At 37.1% G+C, this 19184-nt stretch overlaps 1 protein-coding gene across 1 annotated transcript in view; it reads right to left on the bottom strand.

Moving 5' to 3' along the window:
• The window catches only part of ERC2 (ELKS/RAB6-interacting/CAST family member 2), a 283355-nt gene extending 274269 nt beyond the window's left edge, over positions 1-9086 (bottom strand). The window contains exon 1 of the mRNA XM_041425936.1: positions 8430-9086. Within this exon, the coding sequence (XP_041281870.1) occupies positions 8430-9086 (657 nt within the window). The remainder of the gene's footprint in view (positions 1-8429) is intronic.
• Positions 9087-19184: the final 10098 nt, after the last annotated feature.

The raw sequence follows: 19184 nt of genomic DNA, 5'->3' as shown, positions 1-19184 counted from the left end.
GTTCCATAGTCAGGAATGCCAGACACCTTCAACTGAGCAAATGACAAACAGCCCAAATCTGACCCTGTGTGACATTAGCCGAGCAGAACTCCCAGACATGCAAAAACTCAGAAGAAAATTGAATCAATGACCAACAGGCTAAGTCACCATCACAACACTGCCCTCACCCTGACAACAATCTGAAATGCATCCTATAAATTCAGGAATATAAGAGAAAAGAGGGAGGTTAGCAAGTGTCATGCAAGTTTATCTTTAAATTATACACATATATAAAATAAATATAATGCTTTGCAGCACAGCCAAAAGGGTTGTGTTTCAGAAACAGCCCAGAGGAGGAGTTCTGTACTGCAGGTAATTGAATGTGGCATTATCAATGACCTGTTACATGATTTGGGGACAACTGTCAGAAAATACAAGATGAAAGGACCAAAAGGAAGGAAAATATCTGAAATTTTACTAATAAAGACTAAAAACATAAAATGAGAAAGAAATAACTTTTTCAGTACTCCTTTTCTCTCCCCCACTTTAGATGATGGAAAATTCTGGAAAATTATTTCCAGCATTTTCTTTATATTAAGTCTAAGACCTCAAGGAAAGAAGCCAGTTTGGAGAACCTAACAGAGAAATAAAAATATATTTTTTAAAAATACTCCATGAACTACTGGCTCCATGACAATCAGTGCAAAAGAAATTCATCAAGGATAACGTTTGATGTATTATTTATTATACCTGTGAGAAACTGTATTATTGATGAGATTAAAGGCTTAATTAACATCTCCAGGAGACTCCATTTATGTTCTGTAAAACTTGCTTTCCGAACAAATTCCTGCATTATGAACCCATTTATGATTAATGTGATGTATCCAACACTCCCCAAGTCTAACAAAATTCAAAATGGCTTATATACAATTACCTCTCTTCTAATTTCCTTAAGTCATTCTGACAGCATAAAGTACCTACCAGGATAGAATTGAAGCTGGACTTCCCTAATTTAAGACAGGAAGGGGTAAAAAGCAGCAGGTGTGGTTTAGCAGTAGGTGCTGAAGGAACACCTTCCAGCAGGGCTACAAGCATAAAGGGTAACTTAAAGGAAGTTTTATTCCAGCTAATATTCTGCTAGGTCTACATTTTTTCTGAAGTGATCTTTTCTGAGACCCTGACAGAATCCTGGCTTCTGTTCAAGGGTTTTATCCACACAGCCACACAACAATCACAGCTGAACAACAGAACAAAATGCATCAGACTGGGGAACAGAGAACACAGTATCCATCTGGTGTTGCAAGGGAAGTTTAACAAACAGGACGAAATTTTAACAAACAGGATGAAATTACTAAATTCAGCTGAAATATCTTCAACAATAAATAATAAACCCATAGCCTTTCAGAAAACTCCTCATGTGATACTTCAGTTTTCAGACGATCACGGCCATTACAGGACAAAAAATCCACAACAAACAGCAGCAGCTTTCATAGTGTTTTTGGGTGAACCATCAAATACCAGTTAAAGAAGTGACTATGTTCAAAGTTCCAACCACCTTTCATTTCAATGGTCAGTCTGCTATAGAGTCAATCCACATTTGCAAAATGTTGCTGGTCTTGTCTATTCTTTTTTATGAAGAACACTCACTGATACTCCTTATTTGACACTCATTCTAAGACTTCAAGATGCAAATGAAATTTCATGCTAGCACTTTGACACTGGATAACTGAGAATGACCTATATCCTGAATTTAGTAGGTATTTTGCAACAGTCAACTTTTAGTTTCCAACATGATGAATAAAGTCCCTTTTGTTCTAAATACAATAGCACTCTTTCAGTTGACAGCTACACACAGTACATTCTAAAGACTACAAATCATGGTCCTTATCTTTTTTAAAATACTGGTGACAACAGAACAAAACCAAAAACTACTTTCCTCAGATCTCTTTATATCTCAAAAATGCCCAAAGGGGTGAAACTTCTTATTAGTATCCTTTCCAATTTACCACTAACATGTGATACAGTTTTCATACAGCTTAAACTATTAGTTTCTACTTTTTAATGTATACATGAATACTACTATCTAAACTAGAATAGCACCAAAAAGCTTCAGGTTACAGAGTCACATAATAATAATGAATAATTGCAATTATACACTTACCAAGCTTTTTGAGATAGAGGGTCTCAAAAGGTTGAAAGTAACTAAATTCCTTCATTCACCCTCAGGCACTTCCAGGTTATTACTCCATCAAAATTTCCTTGGTTATCTGTAGTATCATGACCCCCTCCATGTCAAATTCTACTCCCCACCAGAGCCAGGAGCCTTTGCTCCTCATCAGTAACAGCAGAAGGCAACACACACCCTTGTGGCACAGCTTATTCACTGTTCCTCACCCATTACACACCATCCCTCCTCAGCAGAAGAGTACTGCTGTTTTCCCTTTTCCCATATTTTGAGTATAATTTAAAATCCACTGATTTCATTCTATTTTGCTATTCAGATAATGACCATTTGATCTATTCTATGTGGTGAAATGCCTAAGCACTTTGTCGCATTTAACAAACAAAGTAAAGAAGAATATTTTGCACTTACCTAAATTGCCACCAATGTACATGAATTTAAATGAAGAAAACAGTGGAAACATGCAAAATAAAGTTAAAAATCAACAAGTATGCATGCAGCTTAAGACAAATATTTTTTTAAAAGCTGAAGAAAGCAGAAAACAACGGTACAGTGAAAAACAGAAAACAAGATGAATGGGTGCGTTGAACCTACTGGCTTTATAGAATCATCCTAAAACACCTTAAGAAGCTTTCACTGGTTGTAAGTACTATATTAAAATTTGATGTTGGAAGTTTGTTGGTTTTTTTTTTAAGAAACTCATTTAGTAAAAATACAGTCAATTTCTTTTTGAAGATTATTCATATGAAAATATACCTCAGATAGCATAGTAAACCACAAGCACATTTCCATTCCTCAGATTCCTAGCTTTGAGTTGTATAACCATGTACTTCATTAATATTCACAATAAGCTTCAAAATCCTTGCTGTTTCAGACATTTACACAATGAGATGGGCTGAAAAATATTTATACCCCAAAAAATCCTCCTCTGACCACAACTGGTATTAACAAACAATAAAAGGTCCTTTCCAACCAGTAATCATGTGCACACTTTGACCCATTAAGGAAGGCAATACCCATCTACAGACTCACACTAAATACCCAAGGGCTGGCAACTGCCTGCATATTGCACTACAATGAACCTACAACAATTTCCAAGAGCATAAACAAAATATCTAAAAATTATTTTTGTAATAATGTACACCTTAGCCTAATCAATATTTTATTATGAACATAGTTTAATTAGTACAGAGAAGAGAAATGCCATTTCAGAATATTTGTTAGTGTGTTTTCTCTTATTGTTCTATTTAGATACTTGTCATGAATCAACGTGAAAATGAAGAGCACATTGTGAAATAACATTAGTAGCTACTCACAGGTCTAAATTCATGAATACACATTCCCTTCTGTACTGATTATTTTATCAGCTCTTTTCTGCTAATTGCAGCATCTGAGTTATTCGCATTGCTACAGATGGACAAAAGTTGCTCGGAGAAACTATTTCAAGAAAATTTTTTTTTCAGAACTATAAGCCTCAGAGGAACGGCTCACTATCCTTTTTATCTTGTCTCCATCTCATTAATCAGAAGTAAATTCCTCCAGTATCAGGATAGGAACTAAACTTCAAAAGATCAAAATCCGTAATGTGTTTTCAAAGAACGCATTAAGTCAATTAAAATTACCTGGTTTTTTGTAAGGGGAAAAAAGGATCATGACCACTCTTTATTTCCAGTATAACCAAGCCATGCCTGAAAAGAGCCACTGTTCTTGACACACAGTGTCCATTTTGTATTAATTATGTAGTATTAAACGATGCCATTTCTAACTAAGTAAAAGGGGCCTTATTTTGTGCAACAGGGCTTAATATGTGACTTTTTTAAAAGTCAAAGCGATTCAGTTTCTGCAGTGTCATAAAAGCAGTGTAACAACCAATAAACATTAATGTATTGTATTAGAAACAGCTAATCCAAACCAATAAATTAGTTTTCCCTCTTGACAGGCAGGCAACAACCTTAGAAATGAATATTGCTGAATAATGTCTTGTGTCTTCCCAGCACTTCCCACCTCATGGCCTTCTGCTCTCCACTGAAGCCTTCCACACTAACTCTCCTGTACATTACACATAATTAGAAGCTTCTAATCAAGCCAGATTAGAGAGAATAACTACCTACCTAGGGGGGAAAAAGCAAAACCTCTGTTTGAGACACTGTAAATGGATGATTCCAGGATGAAGAACTACTTTAAATAGTTATAAACATGTAGAGTACTTCCTGCCCCTATGTATACCAACACATATATAAAATAGTTCCAGTTAGACTCTGAGAAAATATCACAAAGAATAAGAAGACCAAAAAAGCAAACTAAATTAGAATAACTACCTACCTAGGGGGGAAAAAGCAAAACCTCTGTTTGAGACACTGGATAATTCCAGGATGAAGAACTACTTTAAATAGTTATAAACATGTAGAGTACTTCCTGCCCTTATGTATCCAACACATATATAAAACAGTTCCAGTTAGGCTGTGAGAAAATATCACAAAGAATATGAAGACCAAAAAGCAAACTAAATGTGGGCTGTGATATCAAAGTACAGGTGCTGAAAGCATACACATTCAGAAATATAACAACTTTCAAAAGAAAAACAGGAATGTCCAAGTTACTGTCCATAAACTTCCTCATGGATCTCCTTCTGCTTCTAAAAGGTTTAATTTCATCAATTTTCCTGTTGAAACAGATCCTACTGTTTCAAACTAATTCATTTATTTGGCAAATTTATTTTCTTTTACAATCCTACTTTCCAGGATGTTTTTAAGGCTTCCCAATCTTGCCATTATCTGGATGCATAACACATCCATCCTTTAGGACACTGATGAAAGCCTCAAGCACATGACAGATCCCTACCAGATCCTACTGGAAACCTTTCCAATTTCACCATGAATCATTGATAATTACACTTTGACATAGGCTTCCAATCCAGTACTTCTCCATGTAGTAGCAATTTGCTGTCATATGCTTCCCACCAACTCACTAAAGGAAAATCTTTTGAGACAAAGTTTCTTAACATCAATATGTTGCTACTACTCTTCCATTATGCATAAGGTGTGTTTTCCTGTCACCCAAGACAAATCAGATGTCTTTGACATTATTTTTGATCAATCCTTATTGGGTGAGTGTATTTTTTTACTTTCCATCTTTATATTTAGAAATAGCTGATGACTTTTAAAAATACAGCTTCCAAATAATTCTTTGGGTTTTGCAATATTTTTTTCAGAAACCACTATAAAAATATGAAACACATTTCACTCATTCTCTCATTTCACTTCATTTTTGGCAGGCAGATTTGCCCTTCTCCAGTCTCCTGGGAGCTCCCAAACTTTGCTAGGAGACCCAGAAATCCAGACAGGGTCACTTCCATCATGGGCAGCCAATGTGAAAGCACTTTTTAGTGTTTCAGAGTGAAACAACTCAGCTTTTAAGAAAGTTTTATAAGCCAACAAACCTGAGAGACACAAGGACAGACTGACCACTTTTAGGATAGAGGTGATAGAGCACATCACCTTTTTTGTTCTTTAAAATTACAGCTTTTTGATTATTCTAATTTAAATTAATTGTTTGAAAGAATCAATAGCCTCCTGAATAAGTGTGACAAACAAGCCGACACAGCCAGCTTGGGCTTCCAAAGCCATTCCTTCAGAAAGGCTCCTCTCCAAATGCTTACAAGAAAAGTAAGCAGCAATTACATAAGAGCATGGGTACTTTTATACACAAATATTTAATTACAAGAGAGGAAATAGCAGAAACACATGGTTGACTCCTAAAACCAACAGAAGGACCCTGGAGTTTTGCTGGAACCTGTGGCTGGGGTTTGTGCTGACTGACACTTCCTGAGTAGCCCAAAGAACAGGGTGATCAGTAAGATGACTGATTTTCCTCATGGTGTTTGGTTATTCAAGACAGTGAAGACAAAAGCCAAATGCAAAGAAGAATTTTATAAGACTGAGCAAATAGTCAGAGGCTGGCAGATGAAATTCAGGGAGATTAAAGTGACACACAAGTAAAAATAATCCTACCTTTAAGCATAACAAGCTGGGATCTAAACTGGTTAGAATGAATGGTGAGGGATTTTTCAGCTATGATAAATATTCCCATTAAGATATTAGCTTAGTACTCAGTAGCAGCAAAAATAAAGGCATCCAAAACTGGAAAGAATAAACTAATTGTTGGGAATTTCTGTGAGAGACACACAGAATAAAAGGGCAAACACTACAACATCAACACAACTCATTTTACACCTTATCAAAAACATAAGATGTTTTGGTCACCTTGCCTCAAAAAAAAAAAAAAAAAAAGAAATCCCAAACATTTAACAGGTCTGAAAAATATCATGTTACTGTTTCACAAGGAATTATCACACATGGTAAAATGCTGCTGTCTGGAAAAGAGCTGAGGGAGGGATGTGATGATGGCACTGTAAAGTCCTAAGTGGCACTGAGACTGGCACCAGACATCAATTATTTATTGCTTCTTTCAGTACAAGGAGCAAGAAATCCTAGCAAAAGCAGCCAAAGTCTAGTGCAAAACCAAATGAAAGCAGTGGTTCCTCACAGATATGTTAGGCTGTAAGAGCCTGTGGACACTGGCATTTTAAACAGGTCCAAAAGTAACTGGCTGAATGTAAAGTTCACTGAGTTATTAAGCACAAAGAAACAGCAGCTGGATCATAAGGAGCACTCTCTGGGGATACTTGGCCTCTTCTGTGAATGTTTGGACACTTAGCAATGGAATAGAGCTACCCAATCTCTGTGTATTATAGAGGAAGGATTCATGTTAAAAATACACATAGAGGAAAATACATTGCTTTTGTCAGGTTTGCTGTTACAAGAAAATAAGAATTTGGGGAAAAGATACAACATGAATGAACTCATAACTGCGTTACTAGTTTATTTTCCTTCAAGATAAGCAAAACTAGCTTTTAGGGGGAAAAACCAAAACAGAATTGTCATTGGTGTGTGATAAAGTCTCTAAATACCAGATTCAAATTCCAAATGTCAGTATAAGATATTAATGTGACATTTCCATAAGAAATACATGACAGACTATTAGAACAATTCTCCTCCTAAGGTGACACCAACTACCACCATTAAAGTATCTAACCAGCAAAGTTTTTGAAAAACAGAACCTCCACCACGCATCTTTTTGTTAATATTGGTTCTAGCAGCATCCTACTGCATCTGCTATAAATAAATAATCAGCAACTACTATTATCAGTCTGGATACAAAAGTTATACAAGAAAGTAATAAATTCATTTCACTGAATTCCTGATGACAAGCCAGCCAGTTTCCCACTGAAGTAACTGGTAACAGACTTGCCAGCTCAGTAGATATTCAGGTTCATGACATGCCTAAAGGTGGAAAGTTTGCTGAGAATCTCTAATTGATCACAACTTGAAAGTAAATTAAAAATCTCAGTTGTTGCTGCCTGCCAGCAAAGAAGTTTAGATTTGGAATCTGGAAGTGAGAGAAACACAGGACTGTGTTTTTGTCTGGAGAAAGTTAACAGATGGTCTAAAAAGGAGCAGCTTTAAAATTAGACCAGAAGCCAAAAAGTGTGCAGAGAATGGAAGGATAATTTTTTTATCTATTCTGTGCTGCTGTTGCGTATAGCTTTGTATATGTAGCTGTATATTTGATATAGCAAAGTCTCAATGTTTGACTTCACAGATTTATCCATCCAGACTAAAATATTTGACTCTTTTTATAACTTCAGGAAAATAATGTTACAATGTGAAAAGAAGTATTTGAAATACATATTTACAAGATACTCATTTACTACAAAGCAGGTCTCTGAAATGTTACTGAAAACTTCATTTTGTAATGCAGAAGTACAGAAAGCTGAATATGAGGATTTATCTTCTTTTAACTTTGAAACTGTTAACTCCCTGCACAGCTTAAGCAAAATATGCCTCTGGATATTTATTTACACTTTTTCAAAAATGGCTCATTTACCTCTTCAGAAAATGTTGCCAAGACAGCATTTAGGCAATTGCAAAACAAAACCCCAGAGACTTTCAAACATAAGAGACAGGGTAACAACAATTATTTTATCCATCTAAAGCATGAAGGGATGCTGCATGAAGGAACTTATAATCTGCATTTGGATTCCTATTAGTGTGCTTTCCTGCAGTTTAGTAGTCAGAAGCAGATATACCAAGACCTAAAATTCTTGTGGCAAATATCAAACTTGTGCCAGCCCTGGACACAGTACCAAAAGCAAAACATCAAGTGCTTGGTTGTAAATCAATACAAGGAAACTTTCATAATTACTTACCTGATTTTCTTCATGGGAAACTCTCATCTGTTCTTTAAGAACTGACATTCTGGCTGCTTCTTCTTTCCTCAATACTCTCTCTTTCTTTAGCTCAGGACTCCAGAAAGTTTTGATGCTGTTCATAGAGGACCCCAACTTGCTGTCCTTAATGTCTAGTTCTTTTCTGAGAAGGTCATTCTCCCTCTGTAGATCCTTAAGCTGAGCCTGCAGATCTAACATGGTGCTATCCCTAACCTGTCTCAGCATGGAAGGAACCTGGTGGTGGTGGTGGTGTGAGGATGTGGTCAGCCCTCCGTGCTGGTCAGCGTAAGAAAGGACATCTGTGTGTGACAGTCCAGCAGAAGCGATATTGGGGCTGCTCCCCATGGCTGTGACTCGGCCACCATACACAGCTCGATTTGTAGCCCTTCCAAGAGTCATTGTGCCCTTTGGGAAAGTAGTAGAAGCTACACCCTCGTGGTCACTCAGGTACATTGGTCCAGATGTTGCATAGGCTGCGTTAAGGGACTGGATGTTCTCCATGGACAACGTCTTCCCTGTGCCCCCTCCTCCCCCGCTGCTGGTTCTCCTGTGGCCCAGGCGAGGGGACCTTGGCAGGCGGGGAGACCTGGAGGGACTTCCTTCCAAGTTGCCGATTGTTCTTGCACTTCCATACATTTTTCTTCTACTTTGAGGTACTATTTAGTAAGAAACTAGTAACACTAAAGTTGAATATTAAATTAATAATTCCGGCTAGAAATACTGGCAGTTTCACTGCATTCTTCCAGTAGGCAAAATCAGGTTTACCACCCAAGACAGACCTGAAAAAAGATTATAAAATTAAATTTTCATTTTGGAAAATAATCTTACAAGTAATCACCATACATCAGAAAAACCAACTTCCCAGAGTAATGACTACAAAAATAAAATCTGCTATACATTTTATATTTAGGATGATTAGTTAAAAACGCATTTTTAAACTAATTTTAATCAAAATAAAATTCCCCATTTCTTTCTTGCTAGAAAACTGCAAGCTAAAGCTTGTTAAAATAAGTTGGAACACACAACATGGGCCCAATACCATACCTTACCTTGTCACTTAAATGACTGACAATATGAAATTTATATGAAGAAAAATATTTCTTATTGGCATAAAGAACTACCCTCTTAAAGCCTCCAGAATTCACTCCCAAGGCACACAGATATAAAGGAAACTTGTTGCTTTGCTTTTCCAAGTTTTGGCATTTTAACATCACTGTCCAAATCTGCCCCTCTTCTCAGCTGTCATGCAGCATTCAAGGGATGACCCACAGCTTGTTCCACCACAAGAACTTGTGCAGCTTTTCTGCTGTCTCAACTTCAACATATCAACCAATAAAAAAAGAAAATTCTTATCATGGTGAGTGGGGCAAGGCAACTGCTTATCCTCATTCTCAAGTGCCAGCCATCCTCTGGCCAAGTAACTCAGCAAGCCCTCTGAGAAATCCATCCTTGTATCTTTGTAGTTGCCTGAAAGAGTTCTGTAGCACCTTCACAAACAAACCTCCCATGAGACCAGAGCTGAAGATCACTTTCCTTCCACTGGGTCCTGGCAGATCCTGAGAAAAAGCAACAAACCTTCGGAACTGACAGAATTCACCCCACCCTCTTGCTCACTCCAATAAAAAAAAAACAAAAACAAAACACAAACAGCCCCATAAAAAACCCTACAATCTGGTCTGGTGAAAAAAAACAATACTGCTAGGAGGAAATGCCAGTGTCAATTTAAACTGCACACAATAAAATATCTCTAAATACAGTAGATATGATACACAGCCAGGTGGTGGGGTTGGGTATAAATTTGTTGATCCTCAGAAGCAGAAGTACAGAATATTTTATTTTATATCATGCCTGTGCTGTTTTTCCTTTTCAGTCTGATAAATCAGTACATTTCTTGCTTAGAGTTACATAATAACTTACTTAGCCTTCTGTTTATGTTTTTAGTACTTGTTTTGCCTTTTAGAGCTTATTAGTTGTGGCCCTTTTTTCTCAACTTGTGTGAAGTTTTCAAAGTTCTTATCTCATATCAGAGAACACTTATCTTGCATAGCACTCCAGCGCTTACCACTGAGCTCTGCTGAAAAAAGGGTCCTCATTCCTTATCCAAAGGGAGGGCTAACTTCTCACTGAACTTCTTAAACAATGTTCCAATGCTGATTCAACATTGTAACTTCTATAAACTTGGGAAAATTCTGAAAGCAACAGGAAAAGCGAAGCAAAACACCACCTACCAGTGTGATTACCTCCACAGCACTTTCAATTTTTTTTTTTTCCCCCAGAAGTATTCTAATCAAAACAGAGACCTCTATGTTGTAAACACAAGCACACTGATGATATGCTTGATTTTCTTATTTTAGCAGGCTATTAAGGACAGCTCACAGACCAAAAGCTGAAAACTCTGACTTTGCAAATGAAAACAGAGAAATGCTAAGAATTTTTTAGTTTGCTACCTTCTACAACCTCAATTATACAGACTGACTTTCCTGCAAACACCTCAGAAAAAGGCAAGCATGCAAAAACATGCCTTTTCAACATGTGTACTTGTTAAGGGTAAAACTGGAGCCTTCCTTTATGGCTGGGAAGTCTCAGACACAGTAGAAGCCATACACCATTGCTTTATGAAAGAGGGGAGAAAAAGCACCTACATCATTTTCTTTACTAGCTTCTATGTGGAGCCTTCCTAGCTTCAGGAAGATTTACTGTGTGTCTCAACACATCAGGAATTGGAGATATGAAGAAGCAATATCACCCTGAGGACCTCAACAATTGCCACACAGATCATCATCTACTGCCTGGAGAAAAAGAGAGAGGAGAAATTCTGCCTTCCCACAGAACCAGCTGACAGAGCCATCCCAGTTGAACTTAGAGTGGACAGGTGAGATATAGACAGCTCTATTTTGAGACCTCAACAATTGCCACACAGATCATCATCTACTGCCTGGAGAAAAAGAGGAGAAATTCCATCTTCCCACAGAACCAGCTGACAGAGCCATCCCAGTTGAACGAGTGGACAGGTGAGATGTAGACACCTCTATTTTGAAAGGTAAATTTATTTTATATTGCTATTTTAATTGCAAAGGGAGGAAGGAATACTAATACTCTCAAGTAATAATTCTTTACCAAAGCTGTGGATGTTGCAGTAGCCAGGACAAAGGAGTCAAAAAGGTCATATCCCCCTAAAGCCTTCTCTGAGAAAAAAAGTCACCCTGCTTCACTCAATCTTGTAGGGACAGACTGCAGAGCCACTACACATCTCTTCCTCTAGTTGAGTTTCAAAATCCAAAACAGCTTAGTACTAGGGGGAAAAAAAACCCCACAACAGCTACTCACCTGCTTGACTCAACATCTTTTTATTTTAAAGAAATGCCTTTAATGTACATGATGTAAAATTAGCCATTATAATAATGAATTTATTATTCTGCATTGAAATCAAAACTATATTTTGTGTGGATCCTTTTAGAATCCAGAAAATTAAGCATATGCATTCTCAGCTGGGGGCAGGAGGACAGGCACTAGACACTTTGCACCATGCTCTCAGCAGCCTTGCAAACCCCAGCAGACCTGATACCATTCATGCCAAAGTGCCCCCGACACCAGTTAAACTTCAGCTTGCCTCGTTCTCCACACTCCTGCCCCACCTGATCAGCTGCATTCTGCACACAGCAACGTCATGGGCTCACATTACTCACATGGCTCAAGTCTGACAACTCACTTTGTCCTTTATCCTTCTAGTTTTTGAGAAACTTGGAGCATAGTATTCTAATACAGATGCTGCTAGAAGATCTCACTCAATTTAGTTTCCAAATCCTTACTTCTACATTTAACATAATTACAGAGTTTGCTTGAAATACTGTATAGAGAGAACCCATAAGCTCTGATTTTTACTGGTTACACACTCTTACATGCTGAGGGATGATTTAGGCTTTTAGTGTCCCCTCCTGTGGCCTGAATCACCTAGTCAGCAGGAAGTTTGGGTATCAGCCAAATACTTAATAGCTTTGCACAACTACTTGCCAATATTAACACTGAGCCAAGAGCTCAAACATTTGTAAAAGTACCAAAAGCTTTAAGGAAACCTCTTCTTTAGAGTTAACCTTCCCCAAGAATATATGCTGACAATTAAGTGCAGAAATTATCAATCTGATTCCAAACTGCCTAAAACAGTTTAGTACTATACAACTCCCCACATATAAACCAAAAGAAGCAAAATAGGGAAGAAAAAAAAAATAAAAAGAGGTGACGTAGAACACAACAGTGCTTGTATTTTCTCTGCCAGGACTGCACTTGGAGGCACCACAAGAGGAAGGAGATTGACAGAAAAAAATCTGTTCCACAAAAACATGTCCTAGCAAACAATGATTTCTTTATTTTGATAACGTCTTTTAAATACTCTCATTTAAAACACAACATCTCCATACACAGGAAGACCAGGAGCACATCTATATTAGAAACAGTGACTAAGAGTCAGAAATATTTCTAACACTTTCTTCTGTTTTACCTAGGTTTTCTACTGCTTTCATAGCAGCACAATACATTTGCACAGCAGAGAATACTCTTGTCTTCACATTTATTATCAGTGCTGATGTAAAAGGAAAAAAAAGGGCAGCAAGCTGACACAAACTAGATACAGAGAACCCAAATCTGTTGTAGAGTAACCTTCCTTTCTTCATTAATCTAAGTGGACAGCCTGGCACGCCTTCTTTTAATAAAGTCAAGGAAAAAAAAAACATAAATACAATGCTGTTTATATGGTGTTAGTATAAGACCAGCACTGTTTCTATTAAAAGGACCAAGTACTCTCTTTTCCTACTTAGCAGGCTGACCAAGTAACTTCTTCTCCCCACCTTTTTTTAAACGAAAAAAGAAAATAATCCATTTCTTCCTGCTACTCTACTATTCCTTACAAGTTTGAAAAGCAAAGCGTATATGCCAACTTCAATAGCAACATTTTCATTTAGGCTGCTTACAGTGTCCTGAATCTGCATTTCTTATGTAAATTTGAGTTTTACTACAGTCTGCACGCTACGTTTCTTTTTACTAGTTAACAGACATTAATTTAGCCCCTCTCTTGTAGCTTGTTGTAAAAATTACACATATGTAGCTGTAAATAAAGTTAGTTCCAACGCCTGTTTTCATCTTGCGAGCTGCTCGTGTCCCTGAACTCCCATCAGCGCTAAAAGGAAGAACTGGCATTTATCACCTCACAGGAGCAGTTCACATCAGGCCTGCCTCTCCTTTCCCTTTCACAAAGAAGAAAATACGAAGGCAAAAGTAGGAGTGGCTGCTTAATATGCATCTAATGACATATATGGAAAATAAAGTTGTCAGGCATTCTAAAGCTGTCAGGTACAGTGACAGCAATGAATACTTGTCATGCAATCAGAAAACTCCACCAATTGAAATATTTGCTCAAAATGCTGTATTAAAAATCTTGAAAAGCAAGCAGTTCTGACACCATTATCAGGACTCTCAATTATATTACTCTCAAATATACTTAAGTGAAGGGTCAACAATACATTTTTAACTCTTTTATAAAGTTTCATGGGTTTAAAACAAGCCTAGTGTTCGAGAAAGGTGCATTTCTTTCAAAGCATTTTACTCTTTATTACAATGTTTGAGACATTGTAATTGTTTTAAAACATAATAGTTAGAAGTAGACTTGAAATAATATAAGTAATATTTAAACTCCATCAGTTGACACCTCCATTATTTTATAACTTTTAAATTAGGTCCCTTTGTTGCTCAAACTCCAATTCTTAATGTTTTATCTCTAACACTTCCATTAAAACAATTATTTCCTGCACTCCTGCATGTGACAAGTCTTCCTGGGGTTTCTAAGATACCTAAGAAAAGGGAGAATTTTCATATTTGTCTCATTTTACTTTTCTGATGTTATGTAAAATATTAAAGACTTAAAAATGGAACATTAAAAAAACGCTTCTACAGGCAAGCAAAGGCAGAACCATCACATCTAATTTTAATTGTTATGCCAGAGAACACACTGTAATCCTTATAAAAAACTATAGGGCAGCCAAATCTGGGCAAACACAACCACGTACAGTCTGTAAAAGTTATCTGCTAGTGCTGAGCCTTTCTCACTATCCAGTCCCTTGTGATCTAACAGCCACCCTCAATGCAGGGATGTTTAGGGTTACCCCTTGTTTAAACTAAAAAGCACAAGCACCAACAGTGGCATGAAGAGTTCCAGAGGTGCAGGGTAAAGCACCTCAGCTGTAACTGACTGAAGCACCCAGTCCCACACTCACTGTGTCATTGTTTTGCTGCCCATCTGCTCTCTGCAGCTCCTAACATTGGGATTCTATTTTTTATTGACGGGTGGGAGGGTGGCTGGTGTGAATCACAAGCAACAAGGGATAGAAACACATAAATTCCAAAACACTGCTTGTCCCGGCTCAGTTTTCTGGTTCTCATCTTCCCCACACCATAATGACCTTCCCAGGCTACACAGACATTTCTAAAAACCTGGCAAGCTTTTGGTTTTCCAGAGAAATATTACCTAACATTTCAGTCCTCGCAGGTAGGCAGGTGTCTTGTATGCTGAATTCTGCATCCCAGTGTGTATTCATCATGCCTTCCATCCTGCAATTGTTATTCACTTGCCTTTTATTCCCTTCTCAATAAGAATTCTCATTTATCAATGCAAGCCTGAATTTACAAACTCCAGTATTTTGTGGAGGATTATTCTAAGGCACTTCATAAATCAGGCAAACAGTACTTTTCATTTAATGACTATTAAAGAAAAACAGCAACAACAATCATATGTCTTGAATTTTTACTAAAATAGTCTCCTTTGGAGAAAAATAATAAAATGTAAAAGTACCAAACATTCTTCAGGATTACTTGAAAGTTATACCTAATTATTAGCACAGTTATGCTTTGCTTTTGTCAGCATTTACCTAACTTGAATGACTAAATAATTTACAGAAACACAGCTATAGACTGAATTATTCTTTGAGAAGGTAGAGCTTAAAAATAAGCATGATTTAAGAAAACCTAGAAGTTTCCTAGGAAAAACCTTAAAGACCCAACTTTTTCTATCATTGCTATACTGTCAGCATTTATACCAATTCATATATGACATGCATATAAAGACTACCTTCCTTTTAGTAAAATAACCTAAGAACTGAGAATAGTGTAAAAGGAAATTGACCGAGTTCATAGTTTGACCTGTAGGTTTGTCTATTTTCACATTAAGTATGCTTTAAAATAGTCTGTCATTTACAATTATGTCACACTTTTGATTTTAAGATGCATTTATAACTCTTAATGGTTTAGAAACCGACAGAGATACTCCCACACAACGGAGTACTTGCAATTTAATTCAATAAGGCTACTTCCATGAATGTTACTAAACACGGGCTTACACATTTTGCAAGATAAAGCTGTATTTTTCTTTTTTTGCTACAAAGCTTCCACTCTCTGTAAAACGGCAACAAAATAGTCACAGGATCAGCTATTAAGACTACCTATGCAGCCTATTTAGAATACTTAAATACTGGGATATTTAGCAAGCCTAAATATCCATTCCGCAGTTTACATTTATTTACTTCTAGAACAGCAATATGCCTACTCAAACTGCAAAACAAGAAGCATTCAGCATGTTTTGAAACCATCACAATGTAAAAACCTGTAGAACATCCCTCCTCTGTTGTCTTTGCCCAGATAAAAGAGCACGCACGTTTCAGTACCATGCCAAAGAAAAACTGGCTGTGCTTCAGCCCATCAGATCAAAGCTGTCCAAGGAACTTACAGGCTCTGTAAGCAGTGCAAGTGATTTAGCAGATTAGCTTTCAATTCATCATAGAATCAGCATCCTGGAACCATTAGAAGACATTGCACTTCAGGAATTGCCTTTTTGTTTATTTATTCATCAAAAGAGTTGAAGAGTTCCCCAAGCACTTGGTGGCTGGCTCGTAATTTCACAGCACAGCCCAATCTGCCCCCTTTGGGCTCACACTCAGCTAAGCACAATCACACCAGCTCACAAGTGTAATTTATAAGTCCTCACAGGCATCTGACTTAACATTTGAAGTTGATGACAGATGTTATTGTAGCTGTTTCCTTAAGGAAAAACAAATGGCTTGAGCAGATTTCAAATGAGGTCTATAAATGAAAGCTGAGGTACATCCTGACTGCCAAGACTCAGCCATCAAAAATAAACTTGCTGTACACAGCAAACTGTCTTCCAGAGAAGCCCCTGAGAGAGAGTACCGATTTCTTCCACTATTATTGGACATAGGTAAACAAAAAGAACTGTGCTTTATTTACCAGGTCATATCTGTCCACTAACCTGAATTGTCCAAAGAACATAAGTGGTAAGAACTGTATTTCAGCAATATATTTTGAGGAAAATAATGCACTTCAGAAAACTGTTTAAATCAAAAGCCTGACCATCACAGAAATGACACAGAGCTGTGCTGTTTTATAAAGTAATTAAATAATTCAGACACTGCATGTGCCAAGAGATAATGAAATATATATCTAAGCAGATTACCAGTAAATTAATTTTACTGACCGTGAAAAGTGTTTAGATAACAACACTGAAAACTGAAGGGGCAGCAGCAAAATCTCTAACAGGACTCAACTCATATTTGACAAAGAAAAATCAGTTTCTGAGAATTCAAGTACTATGGCCTGCAAGTCCTGCAATGAAACCATCCAAACATACCAAACAGTGTAACCACAAGTACAGACATATTAAACCTCCATGAGGCAATGGAATGAGGGGACCAAGATGTTCTCTGTAAACCTTTCAATGTATGGAGAAGATCATGTCCCATTAGTCAGCATCCCAAGTGATCTGAGTTGTTCACTTTGAGGGAAACTGCCCCACACATTACCAATGCTCTGTGCAAAATTCAGAAATGGCAGAGATTTGTTACATTTTTTTCACTTCCTTCAAAATAAATTGCACATTATATCCAACTAAGCAATTACTATAGACAATGCTTTCTCCAGTGGCTTCCCACCCCAGCTCCAAGTACTTCCTGAAACTATAGCACATCATTTCCACACAAACATATACAATATACATTTATATATACACACACCACTTCCATCAATCCTTTTATGCCATCCAATGTCCCAGTTTCTCACACAATGAGAGTTTAGACTTAAATCACTTGGAAAATCTCTCAGTTTTCAATTTTTGTAGAATTTAGCTGCTAGATTCTACATCTGCACTGTGACTTCAGTTAGAGGAATAGGATAATGAGCAGGACAAACAGTGGGAAGTATTAAAAAAAAAACAGAGTACTTGCTGCAAGTGGGGTATTCTAATCAAATAAAAAGTACATTGACCATTAAAGAAGCCCCATGGTAACTAGCCTGCAACATTTCCAGTGAATGCCAGTCTGCAAGACTTAGAATGAAGTCTTTAAGATAATCTAGAAAGCAAGTATCACCTTTCAAAAAACCTAATCTTAACATTTCACAGAAAAGCTCCAGCTTTGCTAAACATCCAAAATGTTAAAGACTCCCACACATCCAATCACAACTCAAAACTGACATACACCTCAAATTCTTCGACACATTCTTCTGCTTTCCTAATAGCACAGAAATTCCAACTCTATACATCTCCCTCTCATTTTAAAGTAAAGGAACAGCACTTCACCTGCCCATTGCAAAGTCATGAAGGAATTCCAAGTTCTGTAAATAGAAATGGTGTAGCAGTAATGGAGCCTTATCCAGAGAAGTGCTAAAACATCTTTGCTCCTCCTCTCCCTTTTGGCAGAGCTCAGCACCTGACAGACTGTCCCTGAAAGGAGATGTGGTTCCTAGTTGCTGCCATTACCCCAAAACAAAACCTGGCTACTTAAGAGACTCCAAAGCTGGGAATCTAAAAGCCACCATCACTAAATTAATCATAAAAATCCCTGAAATCAACTGCCAAGAAAACAACAACAAAATTTAAATTCCACAATGCTAGTTCATCAGACACCCACATTTTCTCATACAAACATTGGATACCCACGCTTAGAAAAGTCCTTGGACCTCCACAAGTAGTCAAGTGCTGCTTTCCAAGAAACAGGCTGGAGGTTTTTCTGCATCTTACAAAGCATTAACAAATCAACATAAGTCTATTTCACTTGATTTCAGAAAGACTTTAAGAGAGGTTTCTTTCTATAAAATACTTTACATCTTTAAAAAGGGAATAAAACAAAAATACTTCAGAACAACATTTAACTGATGTTTCTGCTGATATGCCTTTGTATTTTCTTAATGCCAAAGTATCACTCAGATACACAGTTCATTTTGAGAATTTAGTTTCAACTATGACCCTGAAAAAGAAATGACAAAGTCATTCTACATTCAAATAGCTCTTACCCTTTTGTCAGCACATAACAGAAAATATAAGCTAGTGTTAGTGTTGCAAAATATAAGCTCATCATTGCTAAGTACACATGAGATCATTCAAAAACTAAGATTTAATCACAAAAATACATTAACACAATCCTAAACCAAACAAATAAAATATCACAGATGAGAGGGGGTCACATAATAATTTAAAAAAAAAATCAGCATCACAGTAATACTTCCTAGGTGGATCCAAGATCCTCCATATATATTTCCCAGGCATTAAAAACTAAATTAAACAGATAACAAATGCATCATAGCAGATAAAAATATAATAAACACCCTAAGAGATACAGGTGGGGGAGCATATGTGGTCTTCAGAAGCGATACACAGGCTGGTTACCTCACCCTCTTTGAGGG

Source organism: Onychostruthus taczanowskii, unplaced genomic scaffold (assembly GCF_017590055.1).
Source record: "Onychostruthus taczanowskii isolate IOZ18803 unplaced genomic scaffold, ASM1759005v1 scaffold9, whole genome shotgun sequence".
Taxonomy (NCBI): domain Eukaryota; kingdom Metazoa; phylum Chordata; class Aves; order Passeriformes; family Passeridae; genus Onychostruthus; species Onychostruthus taczanowskii.
This window is presented reverse-complemented; position numbering and strand designations above follow the sequence as displayed.